The following is a 25,163-nucleotide window of genomic DNA, read 5'->3' as shown; positions in this document are numbered from 1 at the left end:
AAAAAAAATCAAGCATTTTGAGATCAGTTGATGAAATGTGCTGGTTGAAAATCCTTTCCACAGTCCGTAATAGGAGATGTTGTGTTCCCAACAGAGGAAATAGTGCTTGCTCTACTGAAGAAGCTCTTAATGGAGGGCTCATATAAAGATTTTTTTTGTTCAACTGTTAATGAGAGTTTGACTCATTGGGCACCAGCATCTTGTAAATATCTTTCCCCATCCTCTCTGCTGCACCAGCAATAATACGTGCCTCAAATTCTCTCATATACAACTGTAACAACCCCCCTCACTTCCCAGTCCTATAGAGTGGGGTTGAAACCTGAATCTTCAATACTTACTCTGTTGAACTCTTCTACTTGAGCTACAAAACTGTGTTAGCTGATGGGGAAGAATGTTGCTTTTCAGGAAGAGAGATGGGGAGAGCCTGACCTAGCTTATCTCATCCTCCCTTTCTCTCAACAGAGGCATTGACAAGTGGGCCACTCGGGCAATTTTCTGGGCCTAGGGTGATTGCCAGGGAGTCCAGTCCAGTTCTTTTCCATTTTATTGTGCCATCTGCTGCTCTCTACAGCTATTCTGTTGAAAAACAGGCTGTATGTCTTCCAGGGTTCAGAATGCAGTGTTTGTCTGCTGCTGTTTTGGTGGCAACATGGAGTTGGCCTAGATTAGAACTTGCAGATTTCATTATTTTGGCATGCAGCCAAAGTTTTGCTGCTCTCATAAATGATGTCTAGTGGTGCTTTTTCAAAAGTCTGTAGTTCTTCTTAATCCATATGGAATAAAGAAAAGGCATTCTGGCCCAAGGGTTTTCTTCCTAATAAATTTCAAAGTCCTACCACAAACAATGGAAAGGTTAAATCTTTTCAGACAGAAGGCTGACAAATCTTTTATAAAGGAACATGTTAGGTAACCTAAATATAGGCGCCACTAACAGTTCCCTCTGAAATAATCTGTTTTTGCAAGAGACCACATGAGAAATTTGAGACAGAGAGATTTATGAGAGAGGAGGACTGGAAAGGGCATTTTCTGTTATAAACAGATTTAATGAGTTACAGGTTTAGGCTCTATCAATACTACATAGCCCACTAGTGTAGAAGCAGTCAGCGCTGTTTTCCTACTGGAGTAGGAATACTACCTCCCCATTGAGAGCTTCTGTTAGCAAGCTAATGTCATTTCTCAGTGTAACTTTCTCTGTAATAGAGGTTCTGTTGGTATTGCTGTGTTGGCTGGGCGTGTGGCTTTTTTTTTTTTTTTTTTTTTTTTTTTTAAAACTCTATTGACCAACAACATTATCCTGGTATATGTTTTAATTGAAGACCTGACCTTCACTTTGAAGTCACCCACACAAAGTCTTGCAACATCTCATAATCAATCTGCTCTATTTCTGATATTCAGTAATTCTTATCATTAAATTTAAAGCTAGATCATCAAGTCTGACCTTTTGTATATCACAGGCCATCAATACCTCCCAGGACCTACATAGTAAATTCCAAATGAAATTAAACCAAATTATTACAGCACAGAGGTGGCTAGACTCGTATGTGCTACAGGGAAATGCGCCAACGTTCCATACTCCTGCAAACACGGAGAAATCAGTAAGTGAAAAATAGCCAGATATTCTGGGTAGTGACCCATAACCATCTGCTGCAGAGGAAGATGGTGGGGGAAAAAAACATCGTCATTGACTGTATGACCTGAGAGAGAGTTCCTTATTGACTCCACATTTTGCTATTGAGCCCTGCACATGTGAGCAAGAACAAACCAGCTAAGCACAAAGAGAGAGAGAGAATGCTTGGCACCACACCTGAGCGCTACTCTGGCCCATTCCGTGTTTATCTCTAGGGATGCCTGTTTTGAAGGAGATCCAAAAAACTACCCCCAGAATATATTGTAGTGGAGGTGAGAATCTCTTTTTGACCGTTACAGGTGGCCAGCTGATGCCCCACGACAGTGTTTCTTGAACTTTTTGAGACCACAGAATGCCAAAATCATCACACATCAAACCAGTGTGTTGGCTGATGTTAGTCAGCTGGCTGACCCTTGTAACTGCCTCGCCAGCTTAGTGTATGTTCTGCAAGTCATTGCTAGTTGCTACACCACCTCAAATATAGGAGGAGAAGATGATTAGAGGAGAGGGGAGGCCGGCACCATGTTCGTCAGCCTTGCTGTGTTGCCAGACATCTATCACTCTTGCGAGATGTAGAAATAAAATTGTTTCAGTATTTTCCATTACTGTTAACATAAAATGGTTATTGTAAAATTTTGAATTATTTTTCCCAAATGCTCGTGGCACACCATTGAGTTCACAAACACCAGTGTTCTGTGGCACATAGTTTCAGAAATGCTGCTGTAGGATAAATTATACATGGAGTTGCCATACCTTAGTGTATTTGTTTTTAAACACCATTCTGATAGTTTGAAACACATCTGGCTATACAAAAAATTGACTTGCTGTACATTGAAAAAAATGTTTGTCACTCTTCTGAAAGTTTGACAAGCTACCTTTAAAATCACAGGAGCTCAAAGATCTTCAGGCTGTCCCACCTTTGAAAAATGCTGGAGAGAATACAAAAGTTTGATCTTTCTTTGTTTGTTTTTAAGGACTGTTGTGACCCTTGGGCATTTGACATATCACCTTAAAAATATACAGAAACTTTAGAACTTAAAAGATAAATATAAAAGTCACCTGCTTAGAAGACAGTCCAGATTTGCAGTTAGTATAATTCAGGATTCTTTAGTACTCTTATATGTAGAGGTTAAAGATTGCTGGGAGATTTCTTAAAAGTTCCCTAATCTTAAGTAGCAACAAATCTGAGTTTTGAAAAAAATTATAGAATGACTAACCATTCAGCCATTAGTGATTTTTGTGAGATCTTCATGGTGGAAGAAGATTTAGCAATCCCGTACTCTTAGAGGCACCATGTCACCTAAGACACATAGGTCCTCAGTACTTGCTAGACATTAGTTTCAGACACATTACTTCACAGTGCCCTAGTCAGCAATATACAAGAATTTAGTAGACTGAGAAAGGGCTGCAGGGAGCCATGCTACTGAGTGAAAAAGATTAATGGGTTTTATTACATTACAAGAAGCTGGGTCCAGGTGTAATATTTTCGTTAATTTGTTTTTTCTGTTCAGTCGGAAATATTTTTGACGGGCTTCCCACAGTAGTTTGTAGTCCAAACATTATAGTTTGTAATCCAAACATTATAGTTTTGTTAGAGCGTAAGAACTAGAGAGAGAAATTGTTATTGTCATTGTGCATGTTGCAAGAAATGCAAAAACAGGTATCTCTAATGAAAAAGTTAAATGGATTTTAGAAATTTTCGGTTTTAATCATTGAAGATGGTAGTTGTAATACTGAGAAACTCTAGTATCTCCTGTACTGCGCTTTAAAAATAAAATGTGGGAGCAGGGTGTGGTGGACATAATAGCATTACGCAGCTTTGCAGTTGGCCACTAAAATAGGTAAGGGCTCCAACAAATCCATGAGTCTGGGCTCCTGGGGAAAAAAGCCATACCAGAGATGCTTTTAGAGCTCTGGACCATTTTCACTTTACAGAGAAGTAGAAGGAAGTTTGTGTCATTACTGGACTCAATTTTTCCAACTCGATCCAAGTTTATAGGCTGCAGAATTAGCGCTATAGTTTGTAATCTGCAGAATGAATTTAAAATGTTACAGTTTTCAGTATGAGCTGTTAATTTTATCCAGACTCTGTGGGGTTCAGTGTGCTTCATTTTCCTTTTGTTTTCCTTTGTGGGATTCCAGATGTAAAAACAACCTTGAATTGCAGATACACTCAAAAAATGCTGTAAAAAGCTGAATTTCAAACTAAAATATATTTTCCCACCCTTTTCTTCCACCTTGGATAAATGATATAAAAATAATTTCATCCTCTTTTTCTTGTCTAGCAACAAATTTCCCTTTAGAACATTCATCCTTCATATTTAAATATAATACACATACGTTGGTGGGCGGGGGAGTCACTTAAGAGCCTAACAGTAAGGTCTGTTTTGGAGTCTGATCCAGCTACAGTTTGTCAGATATTTTATATGACTCTTGCTCCTGACCCCAGTGCAGTTCTTTTGGTTTATATGAATTTGAGCTGTCTTACTGCAGCACACATGAATGCTATCATATCCTTGTACCTAAACCAAAAGAAAAATCAATCGTCCATCAAACCTGGCTGGGAGCTAGCATAAAATCTGATTTAAATCCTGTGAACTATAATATTGCCTTGTTCCACTGCCATAGTTTAAAAGAGAGCTGAAAATAGTTTATAGATTCAAGAGAGGTCTATTTCTGCAATCGCGCTACCCTTAAATCAGTGAGGGGCAACCTAAGCTAGTGAGTGGGCCACATGAGTGATCTCCTTCCTCTCAGTGGTTTCCTAAGATAGGATAGTTTTGCTTAACTACACTTGTGTGGCTAGAATTTGCAGGGTCTGCCGATATAACTCTAGCAGTGCTTTGAGTGCATGCAGCGTGGAAGTGCTCTCGCAACGTATTGTGCAACCAACACGCACCTCATTTCATGTGTATTTGCTTTATATGTTTGTCACTTTTATAATACTGGGAGGAGAAAAATCTAACAACCCTGTGCATGAGCAATGGTAAATTAAATGTCTTGTAGGCAACATGTAGGTCCCAGGGGCCACAGGTTACCCATCACTGCCTTAAATACTGCTCAAACCTATTTTCAGTTAAGTACATAGTGGCAGTGTTAAATGCCAATAAAAGGTACTACAGTAAACTCTCAATATGCGTGATTTCGAGTTGCGCTTGACTTGCATTGATGTGAGTTAAGCACAACTCAAAATCCCGCTCCCCTGGCCCTGGTTCAATGCTCCCAACCCTAGTTAAATGCCGCCCCCCTTACCCTGCCCCCCCGGCCCTGGTTCAACCTGCACACGGCTCTGGCTCACCACCACCCCGCGGCCCCTGTTCAAACCGCCTCGTGGCCCAGCTCACCACCCAAGCATGGCTCTGGCTCACCCCCTCATTCCTCCTGCAGACCTAACCCACCCCAGGCTTAACGCCCTCCAGTGCCCTTTATGTGACTCCAGCCTACCACCAGGCTTAGCCCTCCCCAGCTACACCCCAACCCCAGGGCTTACTTTTCAAAAGGCGCTCCAGGTGCTCGTGCTGATTCCCCAGCTGCAGCACGTGCATTCTGCTGGGGAGAAAGCTGCCCACCGACTTACGTGAAATTTGAGTTATGTGAGGGTGTGTGGGAACGTAACCTTGCATAAATTGAGGGACTACTATATGGGATTGTATATTTTTGTCAGGACTCTGGGTGGTGTTTACTTATCGCCTTTAGCACTCAGTTGCCTATCTAGCAAATACATACATTTCTGCTGCTATCTATAGGACAGGGAGAAAAGGAAAAATCTTGTCTCCCTATTCTGCATCTTTTGGACCTGATTCTTCACCAATTTGCCCTTTGTATAGTTATTGTCATATATGCACACTGATTTGGATGATTACCTATAGTGTAAGGCAATGGTAATCAGGCATTTTCTAAAATAAAAATGATCTGTTTTACTTGTTCACATTTAAAATATATAACTTTGCCCTTTATATATTGTATTTGGGTTGGTTGGCTTTTTAAAAAACAATACAGAAATCATTGCCGTGACTTCTGAAATGCTGAAAAAGTGTAGATATAAGTAATCTTTGACAAGAAGTAGATGTCGGACTTACATTTTTTACACTTTCTTTAAGTAAAAGCAATTCTGAAGGGTAACAATATGCAAATAGAATCATGAGTTATAAACAAGCAACAATTAAATATAAATAAGGGTCTTCATTGAAAGCTGATTCTGCATATTAACACTTACAGGATATGTGTTCCAGCTACACTGAGCTGGTATTAATAAGGGAGATTGATGTCACTGGTATGTAAAAACTATGAAAGCAGAAATTTCTCTCTTCTTACTGCAACTAGTCAGGGTATCTCAATATCTACAGTACTGACACTGCCTTCACTGGAGCATCCATTTTACTCTTTGAGTGAATCTGGCATCTCTCCTATGGAGCTCCCTCATGTGGAGAGATGTTAGCCCCGATAGGAAATCCAGACATTGCCCTCCTACCACTCATGACTTTGCAAGATGGTGTACCCTCCTTGGGACTCTAGCATCCTATGTCTGTGGAAACTGCTCAGCAAATATTAGCTCCCTCTCACTGAATTAACTAGAGGCCATAGGATCTGTAGAGGCAATATCTTGCATCTTTATGATTCCATAGAAAGTCTCATCATCTCTCCCCTTCTGTAGACCAATGTGAACTCCCTCAGAGCCCATGCATGAGGAAGACCCAGATCCTACAGGATAAGAGATACTAACGGAAGAATCATCATCTGATCAAGTGATTACCCCAGCCTCGCCATGTCAGATGACTACAAATGGCTTCTTGACCTGTAAAGGAGGATTGTTAACATTACCCAGATTCCTCTGAAGGAAGTCCAAGACACCCCAGAGCTTATTAGGGTTGTGCTGCTCATTAATGAGACCATCGTGGAGCCTGCCAGACTCATGTGGCATGCACTAGCAACATATATGCATCTGTTCACATGAGAGCAGAAAAGAAGTACTTTCCCCTAACTAGGGGAGCAGGGTTTTTATTCATAAATCCTGTCCCGGGCTCTTTGGGTATTCATGGTGTCACCGAAGAGAGCAGGCAGTAGCAGTGAAGGTGCTCTCCGTTGGCAAAAAGATGCTAAATGATTGGACCACCTCAGAAGGAAAGTATTTAATTATAAGTAAAGCCCTAGCAAATTCTCAGTCTGTTTTGGTCAATTTCACAGTTATAGGATTTTTAAAAATACATTTCATGATTTCAGCTGACATTTCACAGTGCTGTAATTGTATGGATCCTGACCAAAAAAGAGAGTTGGGGGGCGGGGGGGGTATGGTAAGCTGATATGGCTCTTCTACACTTTCTTGTATGCTATTGCTGACAGTAGTACTACATTCAGAGCTCAACAGCTGCTGGCCAGGAGCCCAGCTCTGAAGGCAGAGCCACTGTCTGCAGCAGTGAGTGTCAGCACCTTACCATTCCATCGTTATTTCATGGTATTTCTACATTATTCTCTCTCACAGAAGTTTTCCCAGGCATAAGATGCTACAGAAGTAAAGATGGCATGGTGTGGTATTGTCACTCTTACTGCCGTTCTCTACTGCTGGTAGGGCCCTGCCCTCACAGCTGGGATGCCAGCCAACAGCCATGGTCCTCCATCTGCTCATTTCTGAAGTCAGCCCAGAAGCCAGGATGTCCATACTGGGAGCCCCTTAAAATAATCTTGTCACCCTGCTGCAACTCTGTTTTGGGTCAGAGCCCCCTATTTGAGAAGCATTGGTCTCCTCCATGAAATCTATATGAAATAGGGTAAAAGCACTCAAAAGACCATATTTCACAGGCAGGAGACCAGATTTCAAGGTCCATGACACATTTTTCATGGCCCTGAATTTGGTAGGGCTCCAATTAAGAGGCATTACTTTCAAAGTATAATTGTTTTCATTTACTCAAAACTTTTGGACCTGAGAGGCACAAGCTTCCTCAGATGGTAAGAGAATAATTTCAAGTCCTATTGAGGGGTATAGATTGAAAGATCTACCCTCCAAACCTTAGTAGATACAGTTGACAAAGCTTCATGATCGATTGTGGCTGCTATCATTGTGAATGCAGGGGCCGTGGCTTCGCTTCTCTACATTTTCCTGGGGAATCTCATCTGCAGGGACAATTTGCTGTTTGGTGGAGGCAGCTTACTAAAATACCAATGAGTCATGACATCCATTGGGATTCAAGGGCAATCCTCTGCTTCCTAGGGACGTACGCTCCAGCACCAAAGAGGAAGTATCGTACATAATCTTAAATTGTTGAGTACAGTCCCAACCATTCTGCCACCAGAGGCAGTTTGAACTGCCACAAACACCACAAAGGATGAAACAGTAAAAACACAACGTTTCGGCCATAATCTCTTGTCAACAAGTACTTTTTGACAGGACCAGCTGTGACTCCAAACCAACCTAGGTTCTGTGCTTCCATTCCCAAAATGTATTTTTGGCATTTGTTTCCACACCTGATTGATAACACACAAGTTCTCACCTTCATCCATTTTGGCTACACCACAGAGTTTCTCTCCCTGTCTCTTTTCAGGAACCTTTCCCTGAGGTTCATTTGACAGTACCTGTCAGCCCAGTGTGGAGAGCCACTCCATTTTCTCCTGTGCACTGACTATTTTCTAATTAGGTCTGTCAGAACTCAGTCTCCAGTAACACAGCTTGCTCCAGCATGGGATCTTAACCTGTTTTTCTTGACATTAACTGAGTCTCCATTTAGAGCTTTAACAACATGTTCACTGATTTGTCTGTTTGTGAAGGATACCTTCGTAGTTGCCATCAGTTTGACTAAAAGGGTTGTGGATCTAAGAGCCCTTATGGCTGATTGACCATATGTAATGTTCCATAAGGATAAGATTTCACTGAGACTGTACCTAAATTTATTCCCAGAGTAATTTCAGGCTTTTGCCTGAATCAGATGATCTACTTAACTCATCTGCTTGACCCTCTCTGCCCTAAAGTCATGTGCCTCTAAGGAGAACAGGAGATTCCATTCCCTGGATGTATGACATTCTATCTATAAAGAACATAAACGTTTAGTAAATTGCTTAGGCAGTTTGTTTGCTTGGCAAAATTGAAAAAGGGAAAAGAAATAGATTTCAGGCTGCTTTCTGCTATGTTACCAGTTAGCAGATAGTCCTTCTCCACTTGATGAGGGCCCACTTCAGCAAAGCCAAGATAGCTTTGGTAGCCTCATTTCAAGGAGTTCCACAAGTTGAAATCTATGAAGAGGCAACTTTAGATTCTTCTGATGTCATGACATAATGCCCAACTGCTAGCCTCTGCACCTGGTGCATCCTTTGATTCAATGGTATTTTTCAGTCATCAATACTGCATTGGTCCTCTCATCCTCTTCCTCAATGAGAACTGTTTGTCAGTCACCTGCAGTACAGTGTACATAGGGTTAAACACTCAAAGAGAGATTACTTACCTTGTATAATAACTGGAGTTCTTGGAGATGTGTGGTCCTTATCCATATTTATTATCCCATGTCCTTCCCATCAGCTTAGGATCACTACTGCAAATCATGGGAAAAGGAAGGAACTGGAGAAGCACTAAGTCTGCTCTGATTCATTATCAAAGCTCTGTGTGCTTTAATTTTCAAACCTTTTATTTCTGTGAGTGTTGTTTGCACCAAAGAAAACAGATCTGACTTGTGGGCAGTTCCTGATGGGTTCTGTGATCTCTAAGGTTATATGGTTCTAGGGAGGAGATCGTATCAGATCGTGTAATTTGAGTAAAAGTGCTTATAAGGGGGGAAGGGTATGGTCATGAATGCAACATTAATTTGGCATTTCCTGACTGCTGAGTTTATAATAATATGAGAGTAAGTCTCCTACTAGTTTTTTTTTTTAATACTGACAAAATTCATTTATCTGAAGCAAATTATCATGCATAGCTGCTGTCTCTGTAGCAAGTTAGTCTTTTTTCTGACTAGAGATTGTTAATGTGGTTTCATGGATTTTAACAAATCCCTGTTAGAAATTTTGATATCTGAATGTTCTCAGTACTCTGACTAGAAAACTAATGGAGAGCTGGCAGTTACAAAAAACAATCAAAGCGAGCAGTAGGAGAAACTTATTTAGCAGCATAGCCAGTTCAGTCATTTTTTCATGAGATGTCCTAAAACAGTCACTTGAATGGAATGGTTTGTGGTAAAATGAAAGGTTTAAAGTAGATTCTGATATGGTTACTCTTTTCCTGTTGTGGCTTGAAGAAAGCAGAAGATGAAATAAACCATATTTCAAGCAAAGCGTTTCTGCTAAAGAATGATGAACAGCTAATAAATGTGGTGATTTAAAGTCCCATTTATATTGTTAATTACCTTCATGTTGGAGAATCCAGTGGCAGCCTAGTAGTCCTCTGACATGTTAAAACATAGTATTGCTTATGCAGCATCGACAGAGAATATAATGTTGGAGTGCTGGACTTGAGCAAAACTGTGGAAGAGAAGTGGTGGATCAGTCATATTTACACTGCAGAACTGAACCCTGATTTCACCTAGTAAAGGGAACTGCTTATGTAATAACCATTACGTTGCAGGATGTTCCTCATAGACAGACCTTTAATTATTTTCTTAGCTCTTGGGGAGAGGAATAAGATCCTTTTTAAAAGAAAAAGTCAGCTAATTATGTTTTCCTTTCAGAATTTTGGTTTTACAGAACATTAATTTTGGTGCTGAAGGTGTGAATTATTTGCTACTACTTGATTTAATTTCATAAAATACACTTCAGTTCAGAATGCAGGTGCACATTCTATTTGTGCATGTACTTCATGTCAAAGACGAAAATAAAAGCACACTAACCCCCCCAACCTCCCAAAATTCTTTCCCCACCTTCCCCAATCACCAGTTCACATTTGGGTGCTTACGAATGAGCCTTGTGCAGTTTGTTAAGATGCTCAAAATGACATTTGTCAGACTAGTTTGGGAACCAGATCCCACTGGCACACATTCCCTCCCATACCTGTGACAGTGTGCTCTACTCACTGCAGTTATGGCACCCATTTCTACAGTTGTAAGTTGTCCTTCTGCCCCTGTCTGTTTATCTGAAGCCCTCCCTTTTCCTCCCAAGAGCTGCTGTTGTAGTCTGTATTTCAGCCCTTCATTTTAGTCTCTGTTCTGGTTCCCCTTTAGAGAGGTAGAAAAGTCTATTCTGAGAAGTTTTCTTACTCTCACTGCTGTGCCAATGCCATTTCCCCAGTGGCTAGCTGGGGAATCTGAGTACACCCTCTATTCATCTACTGGGACTCTCTAGTCAGTAGTCAAGGTCAGTAGTTTGTACCTTTCTGCATTTCCTTGAGCCATGTTCTCGCCTTCTGGCTTTCCCTTCCGGTACTGAGTCTCTCAGTTTCATCACTCTCTCCTCTCAGGGAGCACCTGCAGTCTACACATCTCTGCAGCTTCCCGACACACTTCCCCGGAGGAGTAACTACAGGCTTTCCTGCATCATGTTAACAACCTCCTGGTTTATAAAGGCCTCACCTGTTACTACACCAGTGAACTTATTCTAATTGAGGCTTTTCTGCCAGCTTTAATTCCCTGCTCTCCCGTTTGCCACTTAATAAGTTAATTGACTCCTCTAGCATACCTTAATATCACCAGGACAGATATGGGGAGAACATTCCATCAAATACCCCGAGAACGGTTGGCCACCACCATAGATGTTTAAATATAAGGATTGTTAATTGAGGCACTCAAGCTAATCTCCACTGCTGTTATGATTTGTCAGGCCAAAACAATGAACTCCCTTTAAAACAGGAGCAGAAACTAAACCTGGTATTATCTTCAAGTTGCCTGGACCTAGTTTCAGACAAAATTTTATCCCAACGTTGATGAAATGCTGGAGAGGCACAGGCATGTTCTCATTCAGACCCCTCAGCGTAACTTGTAGAAGAAGCACTGGGAGCACCAGACTTGACATTCCCAATAATTTGAAAGAATCGCTGCTCCCAGGAAAAAAAAATCACTATATTGCTTATGCAGAATTACAATATTATAAGCTTATCACACAAACACTCAACCAGCCAATGTAGAGAGACTGTGTTAAATGCTATTTTACAGATGCTGTGACATTGATGCCAATGAAATAAAAATGGCCGAGCTATACTACAAATTAGAGTGAGAGATTTGTGAGTTAGAGTACATATTCAAATTTGACACATTAACATCTGGTATGAACAGAGACAGCAATGACCTCATGCATTACAAGGACTGCTTCCCTTCCTTTGATGCTTGTCGTTATCTCATACAGGACAATTAACACCCCCCCACCCCCTTCCCTTCTATCCTATTTCATCTGTCAGTTTTTATTGCTTTTTTTTTTTCCTTTGGTTCTTTGTACTTATACATGTCAGTCTGTATTGGAAATGAAATTGAGCTGAAGAAGTTGGTCTGTCCTGTGAAAGTTATCACCAAATAAATCATTTTGTTAGTCTTTAAAGTGCTACATCTTCACTGCTTTTTTTTTTTTGTTTTTGTTTTTGTTTGTTTTTTAAAACAGTGACAGTTCAGCAGTATTGTGCAGATATGCTAAAATGGGTGGGGAACCTCCAGCCTGCTCCTAGCTGCCAGTGGCTGCAGTTTACCCTTCTCAGCCAATGGGAGCTGTGAGAAGTGACGTACTGTGGCTACTGGGAGTTTTGAGCCGCCATGCCTGCAGATGCTCAGGTAAACAAACTTTCAGGCAGGCCTTCAGGGTTAACCTTGATGAACTGCATGCAACCAGTGAGGTGAAGGTTCCCAACCCCTGTGCTAAATTAATGCTTATGTAGTTGAAAGCTGGGTCTGTTCACAACATGGAATCTTGAAACTTCAGTAGTTTTGTTGCTGAAGTGACCACAATCTAAATGAAGGCATGCATATCTACTTTAAAAAAAGATCACCCAATAATGTGCAGTTTAAGTGCTTTTGTTTACTGTCTTATGGTAATTGCAAAACAAATAAATGTGCAGGAGCAGAAATGAAACATAAAAATGTGCCTTTTTTGAGTCCTGGATTTCCTGCTGCTTGCCTTCAGCTGTTTAGCAGCCCAAACAGTGTTTTGGCACTGGAAACAGGCCTGTATTACTGAAGTATGTATCTTGGACCAAGCTGACTTTTCCTCAGGATTCAGGTCTCAGTCTGCTACAGTATTCCTGGGTAGAAAGGGAATCCACATCTGTCCTTAAAACAGCCTCCTAGCATTTAATATGCAGCTCTGGAAAGCACTGCAAAATAAGTGACAGGTATGCATGTGTGTCATGGATATCAGGGTTTGCTGTCTCTCGTGAGTAACCCTTTGCAGGGATAGGCCATGGGACTCCGCTACAACTGAATCCACATTTTCTTGCAGTAACTTTCTCTCTTAGGAGCTTTATAACTAGAAGATACATGCACCAGCACAGTATAACATTTTCAAAACAAAGTGGTGTTGGTTACCAGGAGCATTGTAAGAGAAATGGGGTTAAGTGACAACTAGAGCAATAACAAAAAGACCCACATGAATCTTTTGTAAACTTAGTTCTTCCCTTGAAAGTTTTGGGGAAGTCCAGTTTGAGTTAGGCACCCCTACTCCAGGCTGAAAAGGCAGCCAGCAGCCCCTCCAGCATGCTCTGTTACACTCATTTGCAGCTGTTGCTTCCTGCTCACCTCACCCCAGCACTCTTCCCCAGTAGGAACTGTTTAGGATTGCATGCAGTGGGGAAGTCAGTTAAGGACACTGACCATAATTGACTTGGGTGAAAAGTTTTTGTTTAATCCAAAAGTCATTTATTTTCATCTAAAACATTGTCATTAAGCTGAACTTCCATAGAATTCTCAGCAACATACAATCTGCAGTTTCTTTAAAGCACACTTGAAAAAATGTTTGTTTTGCAGAGACAGTGAGTACAGCCTTAGTTGGAGATGTGTGTACCTGTCTAGGTTTTATACCTACAGCTGCAGGTTGCACGTCAGACAACCAACAGCAACATTTATGGTTCACTCCAGAGAACCCAGGAGCCAAAGGGCAGATAGGCCAGCTGGGACCAGCAGGCCAGCTGGGGCCAGAGCCCCACAGGAGAAACCAGAGCCCAGGCCACCCAGGAGGGAGACAGTAAGGCTTGTGGGACCGTGTTGGGGAAACCTTCCTTGTTCTGGCAAGTTCTCTTGTTCGTGATGGGTGACGTCCCAAAGGTGGTGGACTAAGGAGGTCCAACCTATATCACAAGAGTATTTGAGCATCTGTGTCTCCTGTCAATTTTTCAGAATAGTGTGTAGATTTTGGATATTGCTGAATTAAGTATCTTTCACCCTGAGAGATTGTGGATGAATTTCTATACTGAAGCTCTCGAACGTTAAGCACAGACGTTAGACGTAAGACTGCCTGCCAGTCCTACGTTGCTTCCAGAGGCTTTCTAAATTACTGCAAACTGCCCTGTTTGTCACAGTACTGCCAATCTCTGCAACACTGTGCTGGGGCCTTGCCCCTGACCTACCCCTCGTTTTCGCAGCCCCCCTCCAGTATATCCCATCCATCAGGGTTTGTGAAGGGGTCTTGATGGGGCATCCTGTGCCTGCTGTTTATCTGTTATTCTTAGAGCCCTTTAAGCTGCTCTAGCTGTTCTACCTGGTTTAAATGGGCCAGAGTGGAGGTGAGGATCTCATTTGCGGTCTTGTTTTTTTAAATGGAGCTGCTGTTCCAAAGACTGTAGTAATGTTTACGAGCTTAATTTGGCTTTCTCCTGGTTGAAGTGTTTATTGTTTAAGCTTCCAAGTGGAAGATTATTTGCGTAAATAGTAAAGGAAATGTAACTGATTGTACAGAGCGTTTGCATTCCAGGATCTATTTTGTAAGCCTCCCAAAATGAGGCTCTGGATACTTAATGATTGTAACTGGGAATTTAAATTAAAAGTAATTGCCATCACCAAAACTTTTTTTCTTATAGTATTGATCATTAAAAGTCAGCACTTTACAATGTAGCGTTCATTAAGGCATCTTTAGAGTGTGTTGGTGCTAACAGTGTGGGAATAGTTGGTAAGACTGATTTTGTGTGGCTTCTGAGTAATTATGATTTGGCCTCTTTCCTGTACCTTCTGCAATATTCAGTTACACAAATCTGTTATCATGGAATCAATGCTTGTTTCACTGGCAAGATGTTCAGGTTTTGGCAGAAGACATTTCCTGTTTTCTCCCTGGGTTTGCATTCCTTCCCCTGTGGTTTATCTTTGTTTCCTTTCCTTCTTTGCATTGCATCTCACAGCTCCCATTGGCCATGGCCACTGGGAGATGTGGAGCTCCATTTCAATGGACACTGAGGTAAACAAACTGTCAGTCTTCCAATGACTAACCCTGACAAACCACGTGTGGCTGGCACGCCAGAGGTTCCCCAGCCCTGTCCTAGATGCTTGTGATTCGCTTGAGAAGTGTAATAGTATTAATGAAAATAGTGTTGTTTTTATTCTTGATGTCTTAACATACACATGTCAAAATATTACAAAGCCATGAAAATCTCATTATTTATATTCTGCCAAAATAAGTTGCATTCAAGTAGCTCTAGGACCATTAACCCCAAAGAGAAGTGAAATGAAAAGTGGGATTTGCAGTTGAAAATAAAGGATGACATTTTGTCTCTTGACCATGCACAAAAAACATCAAAGGAAAGATTTTGGTGACTGGCTTTCATCGTTTAGAATTTGAGCTCAGCTGTTGGGATGTGGCCATTTAATGAATAATATTGGGGGGGAAAAACATATTCGTACAAATAAAGGAAAGAGAATTTTAAAATCGATCTGTTACATTATTTTCTATGTCTCTTTAGAAGGAAGGGACTGTTCTTTCCTCAGAAAAGATACGTTGTGAATATTGTGTATTGCTTATGAACTCTGAAATGCATCAAAAGTTTTGTTTTTTCTGGTTTTCTAAAATACTTTAAATTGATATCAATACCATTTCACACTCCAGATAGCATGAATATTAGATCTTGTACCAAGGACATAATCTCCTATAATACTTGTAAATCTTAATAGACTTTGAAAAGATTGTTGAAATATTTTTGTATTGGGAGACCACTTTCTAATGAAAGTAAAGAAAAAAAAAGTCATGCCACACATGTGTAACCCACTGGATTTTGATTATATAAGTAACTACTCTAATTCCATTTTACTACAAGAATAGTCAGTCTGTTTTGAAGGCAGAACATCTCCTGTGTATGATATATAAGATAAATATGCAGAATTGGACTATCATTGATGTCAGTACCCTGAGTTGCCTAAGTGTAAAATAAAGACAACACTGTAGTAAAGCTGAACAGAATAAACCAGAAAACTTTATTTATAAACAAGGCAATTTGATGAATAACTAAGACTTGTCCTACATCTAAGCGTGATGTTGTCATTATGGCAAATAATATGCAGAACAAAATAGTATAAAATGTACAGAATTTTTTGCTACCCAAAGGTACAAAGGCCAAAAATCCTATTTATTTGAAACATGCACCCCAGACTTGGCCTTTATGTCCCCACACTGTCTTGAGCTGAAAAACAGCAAGCACCCAATTCTTTGTATATGTTGGTATCTCTCTTCTTGTGGTTATCTGTTTTTGTTGAAGTTAGTAAAAGGAGGTATGTAAGCAATGAGCCATAAACCAAGCTAATTCCATTTCAGGACAAGCTGGCCCCTAGAAGAACCATAACACGTTGTGACCACATCCCTGTCATGCAATATAGGACTGTGGGCCTGATAAGCACCACTGATAAGCAGTCTCCCTTTCTGCTCCCTAATGCCCCATTCTGCCTCTCCTTTTCCCCACTCTTGCTCCCCTCACTCTCCCTTGAGCCACTCTGCAGCCTGTGGGTGTGTGGGCATTGGGTCAAGAACCAGACAGGAACCAGGAACTTTACAGGCAGGAAGTAAGAAGCAGGAACTTTTAAATTGTTTAAAGTACAGTCTATGTGCGCAATATTTATCTTGCCCCACCCCCACCCACCTGAATTCACCCTGCACAGGCAGGCACCATGGAGGTGATACAGCAGTTTGAACCAAGTGCCAATCTCTTGTTGAGCTTTCTGATTGGCCAGGCCCCAGGGGAGGCAGGTAAGAACTGGGAGCCAATCCAAAAAGCAGTAAGATACAGGCTGAACATCTCTAATCCAGCAACCTCGGAAGCTAACCAGTGCCAGATGAGAGAATTTGCCAGACCATGGGAGGTCACTGTCGTCTAGAACATTACCAACACTGCTACCATTTACTGGGCTCTTAGAAGACATTTAGGGGTAAATTATAGCTAAAAATAACAGGACAGAACACTGAGAACCAGGACTGGTGGCTGTAAACAAACTTTATGGGACCACATGAAACTTGGCCAGACCCAGGATAAGTGGTCGTCCGGCTAACTAAAATCATGCCAAATTATGGATGTTGACGAATGGAAGTGTTCAGGATTAGAGAGGTGCAACCTGTACAACTACTTTAACCTGAGAAACCAAGGAGGTACATCACTCACAAGGCAAGTAAAGCTGAAACGACACAGGTTTGGCAGCAAGATGTCTTTTTTTTTTTTTTCTTTTCTTTTCTTTAAATGTGGGAGTGGAGTTAGCATCCACTTTTGGAAATGTCTTCCTGGGCATACTGCAAGGGCTGATGAGCTGCCTCCCTCTCTTCCCCCTCTGCCCCCACCTGGATGGGCAGGAGTCAGTGAGCAGTTGAATTCTTCTGGCCATAAACCTGACTACTTATGTTTAAAGAGACAGTGACAGAAGATGGGTTGTACATACATAGCTGGGCATTATGAAACTAATGAACCTCCATATGTAGTAGTCAGTTTTTCTAAATGTGGTATACTGTTTTTTTAAAAAACAGTTAATGCTGTACTTTAGAAAAAGAACCTCACATAAGAATTTAGAAATTGTTGTTTTTTCTTTTTAACTTCATTTGTACTTTCCCACTAACAGATCTGATAGTGTACCTTACTCTTATTTCAGAAAAACTGTTACCTCTTTCCAGAAAAACACCCTCTCTCAGAAGAGAAAGAGACTCATTGCTTTTTTACAACTTTTGGCTGGAAAAGCTAAAGACTATTTTAGAAATCACGTCAGATGTCAACCTACTCAAAGAATGTGTACTTTTTTCTTTACTGCTGTATCTTAAACTTCTCGGTTTGTGCAGTACCAGGCAACCGTGATGTAATACTTTTTCTTGTTTTCCACAGATCTGAAGAGGGAAGCCAGTATCTGTCACATGCTGAAGCATCCCCATATTGTTGAATTACTGGAGACCTACAGTTCAGATGGAATGCTTTATATGGTTTTCGAATTGTAAGTTTCCTTCATGGTTTTTATCACTGGTATTTGATCCAAGTCTAGAATTGGGCAATATTCTTCAGGTAAAAAATTAGTTGCCAAAATTGCAGTTTCAGGGCAACCAGAATTATTTATGAATTCGTGTAGAAGTCGGAAAATATTTTTGGCTACAAAAATTGGAATATTTTTAAAGTCAAAACATTTTTCAACATTTTCCAAATTTCATTTTGAAATATTTTAGAAACGTAACTGGATTTATTTGAAAAAATAAATGCAAGATAAAACAACTGGAAATGAAACTAATCAAGAAAGAAATTGCTCAGGTGAAGTGAAGCCATTTTAAAACACATTTGGTTTAGCCTGGAGACTGAAAAATTGACTTGCTTCACTCTAGTGATGCCATATGCAAGCATAAAAGGTGCAATTTAAATAATGTAAATTTTTAATTTTTGTTGTAGAATTAGCTTGAGCTTTTCCAATTATTAGAGAGTACAAAAGGCTTGAGTTTTTGGTGACACTTTAAAAAAGAAAACATCATATTTGAAATACAAAAGTTAACTTTGTTTGCAGTGCTTCATTGAGAGACATGCAATAAAATCATTTTATTAAATGATCATCCAAAACATTGATGGAATTCACTTTACATTAGGCAGCTTCTTTTTTTGTTGACCAGAATTTTTGAAGCTAGGTATATAAGGTTTGTCTCGTTAATACATGTATAGGTTCTGCCTGTAAGTTACCTAATTTTCAAAAACAACAAGAAGTCCTGTGTCACCTTATAGACTAACAGATATTTTGGAGCATAAGCTTTTCGAAGTGGATCTTTGCCCATCAAAGCTTATGCTCTGAATCATTGTTTCCCAAACTTTATGGGTTATGGGCCTTTTGAAAAAGGCATGCAAATGATGTAAATTGAAAATGCAAATGAGGTATGAATTTGCATATTTGGTACCTTTATGTGCATATTCAAATTTCGAATGCACTTCTTTCGAAAGAAGAAAGCCAGTGTAGATGCTGCTCTTTTGAAAGTAAACCCCATATTTGGAAGAATCCTTCTTCCCATTAAATAAAGAGAAAAAGGATTCTTTCAAAGATGGGTTTACTTTCAAAAGAGCAGCGTCTACACTGGCTACACTTCTTTAGAAAGAAGCTCTTTCAAAATCAGAATATGCTAATGAGGAGCCCAAGGCAAATTTATCTCATTTCAATTTTCAAATTACCTCATCTGCATACCTCTTTCAAAAGAGGAATGCAAATGTAGACACACCCTATATATTTAGAACCTGTTTTTAGTACCTTTTTTGTGACCCAAAAATATAAACACATATTAAAAAAAAAAAAAAGAAAAATAAATATATTTTTACTGTTTATTATTTATTCACGAGGATAATAGTATATAATAGAAATCTTGGTACAAAATACCTAAGCGCCTAACTTGTTGTTATCTTAATTAAACGGGAAAATACAAAATGTACCAAATTAGTAGGATCATGTGTGATAATTTTATATATTTTTCTAAGGACCAGTACTGAGCCATGGACCACACTTTGGGAAACTCTGCTCTAAAGTATCTGTTAGTATATAAGGTGCCGCAAGACTTCTTGTTGATTTTGAAGATGCAGACTAACTCGGCTACCCCTCTGATACTAATTTTCAGAGACATTGAGCACCAGTGGCTCCCACTGACTTCATAAGGAGATATGCTGGCCCAGGACTTCTGTAAATTAGGCTATGTGTTTAGATATGGGGGTATTAATTTAAGAGTTTTTAACTTTAGGCACTCCAGTTAAAAAATATTGGACGTTTCTCATCAAAATAATGGCTATAGGCTGTATCAATACAAACAGTGAATTTTCACATTAAAAACTTTTTTTAAGGTTTTGATATAGTTGTGCTGAGATATTTTCAGGAGTTCACACTTATCCACAGGTTTGATAGCAAAACACATGTTTATATGAAAATGTAGCTTTACGTTCTTCCTCGAGTGTCCCCGTGGGTGCTCCATGATAGATGTCGGGCTCGCCCCGGCGCCGCAGATCGGATCTTTCCAGCAGTTTCTGCCAGACCGCGCATGCACCAGCGCGCGCCGCTCCCCTGCACACTCCCGGCCACGTGCACGATCCGGTCCCCGCCAGTTCCTTCTTAACCGCCATCGGCTGCAGACGGAATCTGCTCAGGCTGCGGCCAGAGTCAGTGTATTTAGAGTTTTTCAGAGTTTTAGAGTTTTCTTTCAGAGTTCTTAGTTAAATTGTTTGTTTCTCTATTGCAAAAAAAAAAATATATATATATATAAGTAGAAAGTCTTAGTAATGAGAAGGAGGAGCGGAGGCAACCCGGGGACGTGAAGGCCAGTAGGCTTCCTGCTGCAGCAGGCTGGAGTCCGTGAGAGGGGAACAGGCACAGAGAAGGTGCTAAGTACCCTATTAACAGCTCAAAGACTCACCGCAATGTCCTCTTCAGGATTCAAGAAGTGTGAGTCGTGCTGCGAAGCTATGCCGGCCTCTGATGGGCACAGTCAATGTATTAGGTGCCTGGGGGAATCACACGTCGCCCAGAAATGCTCCTTCTGTGCAAAGCTCATGGCCAGAGCCAGAAAGGATAGAGAAATGCGGCTGAAAATGCTGGTGTTTGATAAGGCCCTCCAGCCAGACGTGCCTTAGAGGCCTCAATCGGAGGGACCCACAGGGCTCCATAAAAGGAAGGCGGTGTCCCTCACCCCCTCGGTGCAGAAACAGAGGAAGCTCTCTCCAGCCCGATCCCTGCCGGCGGTCACAGCGAGCGGGATGGGCGTAGCACACAGCCCCCAGCCGCAGTCACAAGCAAGCGGCAGCGCAGCAGCACATGTAGCAGAGGCTGAGCCTCCAATTACTAAACAGCCAGCCCGCGCATTCAGAGCGGCGGCCAGGCAAGCGCCGGAACCGGCGGCACCGCCACAAGCGGCACAGACCCCCGCGGTACCAACGGTGCAGGGCCAACAGGCACGTAGCCTGCAGGCACCGGAGGAGACCACCTGCGCGGTACCGCAGATGAGCATTCCGAGCGCGGCGCCGACAGCGGGGCCGAGATCCCCAGCACGGGGAGGGGCGGAGCCAGCCCCGCAGGGGAGGGGAAAGGCAGCAGTGAAAATCCGGCACCGTAGCCCTTCTCTGGACAGGGCTGCAGGGCTGCTCTCAACAAGTCCTCCCCTTATGCTGCATACACCAACCAGGAGACATGGGTCTCCCCCAGCCTACCCAGAGCCTCCTTCCCCGTTCCTCCAACCAGCATCACCATGGCTCGGGCCACGCTCGCCTCTTCTGGGATTTGACCCTCTGGAGTACTACCACAAACCAGTTTCACCCTTGTCTCAATCATCCAGACGATCTTGCTCCCCCAGACATCGGGGGTATGCACCTCGAGAGTGGTCCAGGTCTGCATCCCAGGAACCATGCCCGTGCTGCCACAGTCGTCCTTATCACGCTGGGCATAGACACCACAGGCATACACCCAGGGGCAGGTCCCCCTCGACTGCCCAGTACCCCCGCGGGCACTCACGGACGGGGACAGAAACACATCTGTCCCAAGGGGAGCTGATTTTGGAACCCCAAGATTTTCCTTCGCAAGCCTCTAGTGAGAGGGTGTACCACCAGCAGCAGGACCCTGAGAGTTCAAGGGAGGTCTACCCTAGTGGCTCCTCCTTGTCCTCCCCCGACGAGGCTATGGCCCTGGGGATGTTGCCCCCCCGGACGACCTCAAACAGTTTCAGGAGCTGTTTAAAAGGGTGGCTTTCACGCAAGGCATCCAAACAGCAGAGGTGCAGGAGAAGCACTACAAGCTCCTCAAAAACCTGAGGTCTCTGGCCTTGTCCAAAATCGCTATCCCGCTCAACGAAGCAATCATGGAGTCTGCTACTACCCTATGGCAGACCCCGGCTTCCGCTCCACCTATAAACAAGAGGGCGGATAAGAAATACTTCGTCTCGGCGAAGAGCATGGAGTTCCTGTTTAGTCACCCACAACCAAATTCTCTGGTGGTAGAATCATCTCAGCAGAGATCGAAGACATCCTAGTACAAAGCAGGGGGAATGGATAGAGATGCCAAGAAGCTAGAGCTATTTGGCAGAAAGGTATACTCCTCCTCCACCCTGCTGCTGAGAATGGCTAATTATGCAGCACATCTAGCGAACCACAATTTCGACAATTACTCCAGGCTTACTTCTCTCATGGATTCACTTCCAGAAGATGAGAAGCTGGTGCTGAAGGCCATCGTGCAAGAGGGCTATGCAGCTTCCAGGACGGGAGTCCAGATCGCCCTGGACGTAGCGGACACGGCGGCACGCTCAACGGCTACGGCAGTGGTCATGCGCAGGGAATCCTGGCTCCAGACATCGGGTATCCCGAGGGATCTGCAGGCAAAAATTGTCGATCTCCCTTTTGACACGCAGAAGTTGTTTGCAGAGTCAACTGATTCGGTCCTTCATTCCAGTAAAGACTCAAGAGCCACACTCAGAACCCTGGGTATTTATACCCCTCCATACAGAAAGAAAAAGTATTACCCTCAACAACAGCGATACCCGTACCAACCTCAGCGTGCTCGGTACCAACGGGGCTACGACCAAGGGCGGCATCAACAGCAAAAACAGTATAGAACTCCTAGGCGACGTTCCCAACAAGGTCGTGCATCCTCAGGGTAGGCCCAAAGGCAACAGGTTTGACGGACAGGTCGAGGGCTGCACTATTACTACCATCGCGCAACGTCATCCACAATTAATGTTCCATCATCGCCTCCGACCATTCCACTCACAGTGGCAAAAGATCACCACAGACAAGTGGGTACTAGAGATCATAGCCACGGGTTACGTGATCCCCTTTCAGTCGCTCCCACCACCAAGACCTCCGCCCAGGCCTCATCTCAGGGATGCCTCCCACGAGGCGAAACTCAAGCACGAGGTGGACCACCTGATGCTTATAGGGGCGGTCGAAAGAGTGCCGGAGCGACTTCAGGGGAAAGGGTTTTATTCACGATACTTCCTCACAGAGAAGAAAACAGGAGGCTGGAGGCCCATCTTAGATCTTCGAGGCCTTAACCGGTAGTTGCGCAAACAACGCTTTCGGATGATCACAGTCGCCTCTATACTCACGGCACTGGACGATGGAGATTGGTTTGCAGCCCTCGACTTACAAGATGCGTATTTTCATATAATGATCCACCCGGCTCACAGACGTTTTCTCCGGTTTATGGTCGGCAAAGAACATTTCCAATACAAGGTTCTGCCGTTCGGCCTCTCCTCAGCCCCCAGAGTCTTTACCAAGACCCTGGCAGTGGTGTCAGCCTACCTGCACAGACGGGGTATTTATATTCCCATATGTGGACGACTGCCTACTGAAAGGGGCCTCGAAGGCGGAGGTACTACACATGATACGTGTAACAGCAAACACGTTTTCTTCGCTGGACCTGGTCATCAACCTTGCGAAGTCAAAGATCGACCCCACACAGGACATAGAGTTCATAGGGGCACGCATAAATTCTATCACAGCAAGGGTTTATCTACCCGACTCTCGCTTTCGCGCCATCGGTTCCCTGGTACAAGTCATTACATACAGCCCCACGGTGCCAGTTTTAACGTGCTTGCAGCTGCTTGGCCACATGGCAGCGGCAACGTTCGTGGTACAGAACGCCAGGTTGCATATGCGCAACCTACAACATTGGCTGGCGAGCGTTTACAAGCCGGCATCCCATACCGTCCGGAGGGTGGTGTCGCCCACGACAGAGGTGCGCAGATCCCTGCAATGGTGAATAAACCCCAAGAACATGCTAACGGGTACCCTTCCAACAACCACAAATCTTTATTTTTCTCACCACCGACGCCTCCCACATAGGGTGGGGAGCACATATTGGCGAAAAGGTGATGCAAGGACTGTGGTCCCCTACGGAACAGTCACTGCATATAATATACTGGAGCTCAGAGCGGTGTTCAACGCCTGCAAACACTTTCAAGACCACATACAAGGCAAGGTAGTCGGGATCAATACAGACAATATTTCCACCATGTTTTATATAAATCGACAAGGCGGAGCTCAATCCCGTGCCTTATGTGCGGAAGCAGTCCGGCTGTGGAACTGGTGCATCGCCAACAATATAACGTTGACAGCCTCGTACTTACCAGGCGCTCACAACGTGAAGGCAGACCAGCTGAGCAGGCACTTCGCACTCACACACGAGTGGCAGATCCGCTCCGATCTGCTATGACCGATTTTTCATTTATGGGGGTTTCCCCAGATAGATCTGTTTGCCACTCAGCACAACAAGAAGTGCCCCCAATACTGCTCCAGGGCAGGACTGGGGCGGGGGTCCCTGGGGGACGCGTTCGTGATTTCGTGGAAGGGCCCGCTGCTTTACGCGTTCCCCCCACGGTGCTCATCCACAAGGTTCTGCAGAAAGCCAGGAGGAAGAGAGCCCGCATGATCCTAGTGGTCCCCACATGGGATCAACAGCAATGGTTCCCCTTGCTTCTCCGCATGTTGGATCGTCCACCGCTTTCCCTTCCGATAGCGCTGGACCTGCTCACGCAGGCCCAGGGGTCCATAGTGCATCCACACCCCTGAGGCCTGCGCCTACAAGCATGGTTAATCCATGGCTCAGCTCCCTAGAAAGTACATGTACGGAGGGAGTACAACAAGTCCTGGAAAGTAGCCGAAGGATCTCCACCAGGAAGACCTACAAACAGAAATGGACTCGATTCACTGCATGGTGTTCCACCAAGCAGTTAGCTCCCCTTGAAGTGCCTATACCTGTCATACTAGAATACTTACTGGACCTCGAGAGGCGGGCTCTCCCTCTCCTCGTTGAAGGTCCATCTCGCCACTATATCGACTTTTCGGCATGAAGAGGAAGGGCCCACGGTGTTTGCCCATCCTATTGTTACCAGGTTTCTGAAGGGGCTGGTAAACCTGTACCCCCCTCGGAAACTGCTTCCACCATCGTGGAGCTTGGACCTGGTGCTCTGCACGCTAACGGGACCACCCTTTGAACCCTTAGCCACGGTTTCCCTCCGTCTCCTTACGATAAAGACAACCTTCCTTCTTGCAATCACGGCAGCTCGCAGGGTCAGTGAGCTCGCAGCAGTTATGGCAACGCCGCCCTGCACGGTATTGTCAAAGGAGGCGGTAACCTTATGGCTGCACCTAGCCTTTGTTCCGAAAGTTTCTTCAGAGTTCCATCTTAACGAACCTATAGTTTTACCCTCGTTTTACCCGAAGCCTCATAGCTCCAACAAGGAGGCACGCCTGCACCTCCTGGAT

At 43.2% G+C, this 25,163-nt stretch overlaps 1 protein-coding gene across 4 annotated transcripts in view; it reads left to right on the top strand.

The window, feature by feature from the left end:
• Positions 1 to 25,163, top strand: part of CASK (calcium/calmodulin dependent serine protein kinase) — a 384,458-nt gene that overhangs the window by 138,254 nt on the left and 221,041 nt on the right. For all 4 annotated transcript variants that reach the window (XM_074995109.1, XM_074995125.1, XM_074995118.1 and 1 more), the window contains exon 3: positions 17,793 to 17,898. In XM_074995109.1, coding sequence (XP_074851210.1) covers positions 17,793 to 17,898 — 106 coding nt within the window. The remainder of the gene's footprint in view (positions 1 to 17,792; positions 17,899 to 25,163) is intronic.

Source organism: Carettochelys insculpta, chromosome 1 (genome assembly GCF_033958435.1).
Source record: "Carettochelys insculpta isolate YL-2023 chromosome 1, ASM3395843v1, whole genome shotgun sequence".
Taxonomy (NCBI): domain Eukaryota; kingdom Metazoa; phylum Chordata; order Testudines; family Carettochelyidae; genus Carettochelys; species Carettochelys insculpta.
Note: the sequence above shows the minus strand (reverse complement) of the source record. Positions and strands in the feature narration are given on the sequence as shown.